This window comes from Ammodytes marinus (genome assembly GCF_949987685.1).
Source record: "Ammodytes marinus genome assembly, contig: scaffold_45, whole genome shotgun sequence".
In the NCBI taxonomy this organism is placed as follows: domain Eukaryota; kingdom Metazoa; phylum Chordata; class Actinopteri; order Uranoscopiformes; family Ammodytidae; genus Ammodytes; species Ammodytes marinus.
Genome location: NW_027648444.1, coordinates 343,849 through 351,348, shown reverse-complemented (window position 1 = coordinate 351,348; position 7,500 = coordinate 343,849). Strand labels below are relative to the sequence as shown.

Sequence of the window (7,500 nt, the reverse complement as noted above, 5' to 3'; positions counted from 1 at the left end):
TAGATTTGGTGAAAAAGAGAAAAACTGTTGTTTGTGACTTTGTGTTTTTTTGGCTTGTAGAAGAGTCGTCTCCATGGTCACCGCTCTGTTGTCATGGCGTCTCCATTAGGCATGGGCCGGTGTGTCTGTCTGTCTGTCTGTCTGTCTGTCTGTCTGTCTGTCTGCCTGCCTGTCTGTCTGTCTGTCTGTCTGCCTGCCTGCCTGCCTGCCTGCCTGTCTGTCTGTCTGTCTGTCTGTCTGTCTGTCTGTCTGTCTGTCTGTCTGTCTGTTACAGTGTTGTTATTTTAGCTAACTGTTAGTTACCAAACCATCAGAATGTCACATATGTCACACGGCCCATGCCTAACATCCCTCCCCATGGTAACAGCCTTAGCTTAGCTTAGCCCCCTCCTGCAGCAGTAGCCTTAGCTTAGCTTAGCTTAGCTTAGCTTAGCCCCCTCCTGCAGCAGTAGCCTTAGCTTAGCTTAGCTTAGCTTAGCTTAACCCCCTCCTGCAGCAGTAGCCTTAGCAGTGTCCTGGCCGCGGCTAGCAAAGCGCCGTGTATAGCATACTGCGTGACGAGCGCTCCGAAGCCGCGGTAGAAGCCTACGTTTCCCTCCTTGCGTGTGATGGCGTGCAGACAGTCTTTGAACCCGTCGTACTGCGTGTTCACTGGCAGCACTAGCGGGCTCGCGGCGCTGCTGCTAGCTAAGATGCTGCTAGCGCCGTCCGTGGCGTCGATGATGGTGCGCGTGCCTTGTAGCGCCAGGCGATGCAGCGCCGTCTCCAGCGGAAACAGAAGCACATCGGCCACCAGCGAGCCTAGCCACGCCGCGGCTAGCTCGGGGAAATACGACTCTAGAGGGTCTGAAGCCGACGCCATCTTGGGCCGGTCACTGCCATCGGCGGCCATGTTGGATCTGTTGCTGCAGAAAGAAGAGAAGAAGAAGTCAAGAGCTGTGATCTGAGACTCATAGACAGACAGACACACACGCACACAGAGAGACACAGACACTCTCTCTCTCAGTCATACTCACACACACACACAGACAGACAGACAGAGTAACACACACACACAGACACACAAACACATAATAGACAGACAGACACACACACAGACATTCTCTCTCTCTCTGTCACACACACACACACACACACTCTCTCTCTCTCAGTCACACACACAGACAGACAGACAGACACACCCCCACCTGTCTTGCTGCCTCTTGCCCCGCTGGTAGACCCAGAGCGCGGCCCGCTGCACGCTAGCGGCCACGGCGTAGCGTAGCACGGCGTGCAGCGCGGCGGGAGCTAGCAGCGAGCTAACGGGGAGCAGACGCCGGCTGTGAGGAGCGCCCACGCCCAGCACGCGGGTCAGACCCTCACGAACGCAGTCCAGCAGCCCCGAGGAGGACTCATCCCGCACGATGTCACTCTGGGGGGGGGGGGGGGGGGGGGGGCGAGGGGGGGGCGAGAGGGGGGGGGGGGGGGGGGCATAGGCATTATTATACTGGTGTTAATGTCAGTGTGTGTGTGTGGGGGGGGGGGACGGACATAGGCATTAAACATACATTTTGAATGTATTTGAATGGTTTTCTATTAATTCAAACTGGGTCTGGTCAGGGCCGGCGGTAGCCAGGGGCAAGGGTTGGCACAGCCCACCCAAATGTGAGCTGTGCCAACCCAATCAAAATTGAAGATATATATATATTTTTTTTTAGGTGGAAGTCCAGACCCACTATCGGACGGACCTGTTCATTCGCTGTCCAGGAAAATGTCAAATAAAATTCAGACAATGAATTAATACTAAAGAATATACCATTACCATGCATTGCTTCTAATTGTATTATTGGGTGGGCACTGGGCAGGACAGCCTGCCTCCAAGTTACCCACCCGCTTATAGTGGTCACTGGTCAGCAGAGCCGGCCCGAGGCATCAGCGAGGCAGATTTTTTTTAGTTTGTGTGTTTGACATCAACATCATACTATTACTATTTTCAGTGAAAAATCTATAGTCACCTGGACGGTCTCTATGAGGCTGGCACAGTAGAAAGGGAGAGCCACGATCGCTGTTAACCTGTGGACAGACAGACACACACAGACACACAGAATATACAATCATTACATATAAAGAATACATCCTTTCTGACAGTAGAAGAAGACGTTATACTACATGGATAAGGACAGCAGAAGAAGACATTATACTACATGGATAAGGACAGCAGAAGAAGAGACCGACCCTTTGAGCAGCAGATGTCCCGCCAGCTGCTTCCAGCTCCACCGGTGAGGAAGCTCTCTGTTTGAAAAAGCAGAGTGAACCACTTTAAATAAATGTTCCTGAGGCCGTATAAAGTCACGTTTTTATATGTACATGACTCGCATTGATATGCTCTCTGTCTCTGTGTGTAGTGTGTGTGTGTCTGTCTGTTTGTTTGTTACCATGGCAGTGTGTGTGTTACCGTGGCAGTGTGTGTGTGTTACCGTGGCAGTGTGTGTGTGTTACCGTGGCAGTGGGGTGAATTCACTGATGATGCCCTCTGCTCCCAGCGAGATGCCGTGGACGATGAAGGTGCTGCCCATCCCCTTCCAGAGACTCTTTACCCCCTGGAAGAGACAAGACAGCATTAATACACACACACACACACACACACACACAGAGACACACACAGTAACACACAGACACACACACAGAGACACACACAGAGACACACACAGACAGAGTACATAGTGTATAATCGTACCTGTGCCTTGGTGATGGCGTACATCACTCCCACGGAGGTGAAAGGCGTCAGGTGCAGACAGCGAGCGTGGTAGTTCACCTGAGAATAACAATAAAACATTTTATTTGTTAAAACAATCTCAAAGGGCCAATAGAGCATCTGAGAGCAGCAGGTCAAAGGAATCAACCATTGTTTGTTTGCAAAGCTAATATACACATGACATGTTTGAGTGAAAGCTTCTTATCATGTTCTGTATCGTGTGTTTCCATCTCATTTTAACTCGGAGACAACTCTTCCTTGTGGGTGTTTTTGTTGTGGGGCGCCACATGTCGAAGTGTCCCTGAGCAAGACACTGAACCCCAAATTGCTCCCGATGGTTCAGAAAGCGCCTTGCATGGCAGCTACTGCCATCGGTGTATGAGTGTGTGTATAAAATGTGTTAAGATTTGTGAAGCGCCTGTTTTAAATGTCTGCCGTTACCTGACACTGTCTCCGGAACACGATGCAGGGATGAGCCAGGACGTTCTCTGTGAACAGACTGAAACACACAGACAGTTTAGAGGCTTTTACTCTGAAAATACACCAGGCTGTCAGAGGCTTTTACTCTGAAAATACACCAGTCTGTTCAGAGGCTTTTAATCTGAAAATACACCAGTCTGTTCAGAGGCTTTTAATCTGAAAATACACCAGTCAGTTTAGAGGCTTTTAATCTGAAAATACACCAGTCTGTTTAGAGGCTTTTACTGTGAAAATACATCAGTCTGTTTAGAGGCTTTTAATCTGAAAATACACCAGTGACATCATAATAAAACAGTTATTAGAGGGTCATTAAAGGTGCTACGAGGAACTTTATAATATTTCTGAAACAGTCTAATATTTCCTCTGATGATCATAAATTACATGTAACAGCAAAACGAGACCATCAGTGTAAAGAATGCTATTTTCATATAGTTTTTCTTAATGCCTTTGTCATGGGTATACGCTCACCCAGGAACAACAGCTGGCGTGGTAAAAACACTACTGCTTTAGTCCAAAGGGGGGCGCTAGAATTAACACACACTGAAAGTTCCTCGGAGCAGCTTTAAAGCCATAAACATGATCAGAGAGAGAATGTTTCCAACCTCACGAGTCCGATCCCAAACCCTGCGAACCGACTCAGCTGCTCTGGAACAACAAACACAACCAGGAATTATTTTAACATTATGATCTGATCGTGTACATTCATATTAGTGTGTGTGTGTGTGTGTGTGTGTGTGTGTGTGTGTTTGTCTTTGACTGTATGTGTGTGTGTGTGTGTGTGTGTGTGTGTCTGTCCATGTGTGTGTCCATCCGTCCATGTGTGTCTGTCCGTGTGTGTGTCTATCCATGTGTGTGTGTGTGTGTCTGTGTGTCCGTCCGTCCATGTGTGTCTCTATCTTTCTGTGTCTGTGTGTGTGTGTGTGTGTGTGTGTGTGTGTGTGTGTGTGTGTGTCTGCGTCTGTGTGTGTGTGTGTGTGTGTCTGTGTCTTTGACTGTGTATGTGTGTGTGTCTGAGTGTGTGTGTGTCTGCGTCTGTGTGTGTGTGTGTGGTCAAGCTCATCATCATGTTTATTTGCAAATTCTCAACAGCAGAAGAAGCCTGTTAATCACACGTAGATCCGCACACATAGAAACACATAGATCCGCACACATAGAAACACATGCAAGAGGAATTATAAAGCGTATCACAGAACCATTCATATTAAGAGTTATTAGAGAGTTATACACCATTATGATTGGTCTGATCATTTACATTCATATTAGTGTGTGTGTGTGTATGTGTGTGTGTGTCTCTCTCTGTGTCTGTCCATGTGTGTGTGTGTGTATGTCTCTCTCTCTCTCTCTGTCCGTGTGTGTGTGTATGTGTGTATGTCTCTCTCTCTCTCTCTCTCTCTCTGTCCGTGTGTGTGTGTGTGTGTGTGTGTGTGTGTGTGTGTGTGTGTGTGTGTGTGCCTCTCTCTGTGTCTGTCCATCTGTGTGTGTGTGTATCTTAGTTACACATATAACTGAATCAACAAACGCTTGGATTAATTAGACATTCTGATTTCTGATGAAAGAAGATATAGATATAGATTAGATATAGATTAGATAGATTGGAATCAACACTCTTCAGAAATCAACAGATTGAAAAAACAGACAAAACCATTTCCTTTAGACACACTTGGTATGCTGCACACAAGCACACAGCTCCGGAAAACATGAAGAGACCACTCCAAATATTCAGTGTCTCTTGTTTTACTATTTAAACCTGCAGTGTGTAGAATTGTGGGTTTTATTTCCTAGCAGATTTTGTAGAAAATAATTATAATATCCATAAGTACATTTAATTTAGTGCATAATAGCTGAAAAAAAAAATTAAATTATTTTTTTTTCCCCTTAGAAAGGGTCTCATATATGTCCATATTTCTGCATATTTTGGACCAAGGCCTAGTGCCGCCATCTTGAAAGTGTCATAGTTGGAATGTCATCAGGTGCATTGTTTAAAATGTAGAATTGTTCTTGTCCTTGAAGGCCACTGTAGCTTCTGTTATTATTCTAAAGGGTTGGGGTTATCCAGGGAGCGTTGCATTCTAGAACTTTGTAGAACTTTCTTGATGATGTCATATTACACACTGCACCTTTAACAGCATATGTTTAAGTAAAATTAACATTTTGATTTCATACTACAAACATTTACCAAATTCACCCCAAAAATATTGTCATTAAGAGAATTTCCCATGAAGTAATGTAGAGATGAAGATTGAAGAACAATCCAGACTGGTCTCTGAATGTTTCCCGGGGCTGTATGGGTGACATGCCAGATTTACCTCGATTCACTGCTGACTCGGGTAATGACCCTTTTCCACCTTGAATTCGAGAAGTACATTTTCATATTGTGCAGGAGAAATCAATAATACATATTTTGAAATTATTTTGTTATTTAATTTAATAATAGAAATAGACGGATAATAACGTCACTAAATCTGTTATAGGCTAATATTAAATAATATATATCATATAATATAATATATTAACGTTGTCTCACACACTCTCTCACACACACACACACACACACACACACACACACACACACACACACACACACACACACACACACACACACACACACACACACACACACACACACACACACACACACACACACACACACACACACACACACACACACACACACACACACACACACACACTAACCCATCTCCGTTATCTAGAATGATCCGATTCCAACTGAGCTTATTAGCCGCTACCTGCTAGCAAACAGTTAGCTTAGCCTGCTAGCTAGCTGGATGTCATTTCTGTCCTGACATGACTTGTGTAAATATCCTTTGAAACCGAAGCCAACATAAACAAACGTGTACTATGTCTGTTGTTTTGTGTAGTAACCAGCTCTGTAAAATACTGTACTGAAATGAATTACACTGGTCAACAATTGCGGTCATTGAATATCATCTACATCTGAAACAGAAACAGTTAAAAATCAGCAGTTGGTTAGCCCGTTCCGTTGACTTCCCGTTATAGCATTAGCCCTGGAGCTAATCAGCGACCTACCAGCGGGAGGCGGGCCCGGCTGTGTGGCGTCCCAGGCGGGCTTGAGGCCTCCGTGTTCCCCCGCCGCCTCATCCCCGTGCTGTGGTGTGCGCTCGCCGGGGTAAGGGTTGCGGCTGCCGGGGATGTCTGGCGGCTCCGTGACCCATTGAGCTCCATACAGAGGCGCGTCTCGGCCGTGGTGGAAGCCCAGACCGTCGAAGCTATCCGGGCGTCGGTAGGCCATGGAGAGGGGCGGTGGGTGAGCTCCGGTTAGCGGCAGAATACGGTCATTTAACGGGAGATTTAACGGAATTCAAATCGTTTACCGGGAGTTTGACCTGAAACCATTGACAGCGGGAGGACGGCGTATCAACATCCACCTGCTGACCGGAAAACTTCTTCTTCTACGGTTAATGGCGGCGGTGTGCAAACCACCGTGAAGCCGCGGTACCGCCCCCGCCCGGACTGGAGTGGGAACACGAGACACACGCAAAATAATAAACAATAATTTTTGCTAAATACATTGTCTCTTAGAAACGTAATAATATCGTGATTTCAGAGGCGCGTCACGTGGTGGGAGCCGAGACTATCAAAGCTATCAGGCCTCTTCTGTGGAACACTTTTATTTTTTTTGGCATTTTCAAGCTTTATTAGACAGTACAGAGTTGAAATGGGGAGAGAGAGAGAGAGAGAGAGAGAGAGAGAGAGAGAGAGAGAGAGAGAGAGAGAGAGAGAGAGAGAGAGAGAGAGAGAGAGAGAGAGAGAGAGAGAGAGAGAGAGAGAGAGAGAGAGAGAGAGAGAGAGAGAGAGAGAGAGGGTTTGCAGGTAAAACCATTAGATCTGCTAGGCCTTGTTTAAGACACACACACACACCCCAATACACACACACACACACACACACACACACACACACACACACACACACACACACACACACACACACACACACACACACACACACACACACACACACACACACACACACACACACACACACACACACACACACACACACACACACACACACACACACACACACACACACACACACACACACACACACACACACACACACACACACACACTAGGGGTTTTATCTCCTGCCATTATTCAAACCTGAAAGATAAAGTTTCACAGGCCTGTAAGACTGTAAGAAAAGCTTCTGAAAACTCGACACCTTGTAAAAAAGGTTTTAAAACCTGAAAAAAGAGATTATAGCTAGAAGAATGTACTGCATGAAATGAAGACAAAACGTCTGA

General features: G+C 46.2%; 2 protein-coding genes across 4 annotated transcripts in view; both read right to left on the bottom strand.

Moving 5' to 3' along the window:
• Window positions 1-6,607, bottom strand: part of LOC307270528 (mitochondrial outer membrane protein SLC25A46-like) — a 7,131-nt gene extending 524 nt beyond the window's left edge. Inside the window, exons 1-10 of one of the 2 annotated variants that reach the window (XM_080054410.1) lie at window positions 6,263-6,607; window positions 5,521-5,559; window positions 3,817-3,859; window positions 3,176-3,233; window positions 2,717-2,794; window positions 2,479-2,579; window positions 2,215-2,271; window positions 1,995-2,052; window positions 1,188-1,411; window positions 1-905 (exon numbers count right to left, since the gene is read on the bottom strand). The exon at window positions 1-905 is cut by the window's left edge and continues 524 nt beyond it. In XM_080054410.1, coding sequence (XP_079910536.1) covers window positions 470-905; window positions 1,188-1,411; window positions 1,995-2,052; window positions 2,215-2,271; window positions 2,479-2,579; window positions 2,717-2,794; window positions 3,176-3,233; window positions 3,817-3,859; window positions 5,521-5,559; window positions 6,263-6,485 — 1,317 coding nt within the window. In that variant the 5' untranslated portion in view covers window positions 6,486-6,607 and the 3' untranslated portion in view covers window positions 1-469. The remainder of the gene's footprint in view (window positions 906-1,187; window positions 1,412-1,994; window positions 2,053-2,214; window positions 2,272-2,478; window positions 2,580-2,716; window positions 2,795-3,175; window positions 3,234-3,816; window positions 3,860-5,520; window positions 5,560-6,262) is intronic. The other variant, XM_080054411.1, reaches the window with a different exon arrangement.
• Window positions 6,608-7,497: 890 nt separating this feature from the next.
• The window catches only part of pisd (phosphatidylserine decarboxylase), a 21,917-nt gene continuing 21,914 nt past the window's right edge, over window positions 7,498-7,500 (bottom strand). For both annotated transcript variants that reach the window (XM_080054392.1, XM_080054393.1), the window contains one exon: window positions 7,498-7,500. This exon is cut by the window's right edge and continues 846 nt beyond it. The gene's annotated coding sequence lies outside the window, so the exon portion shown is untranslated.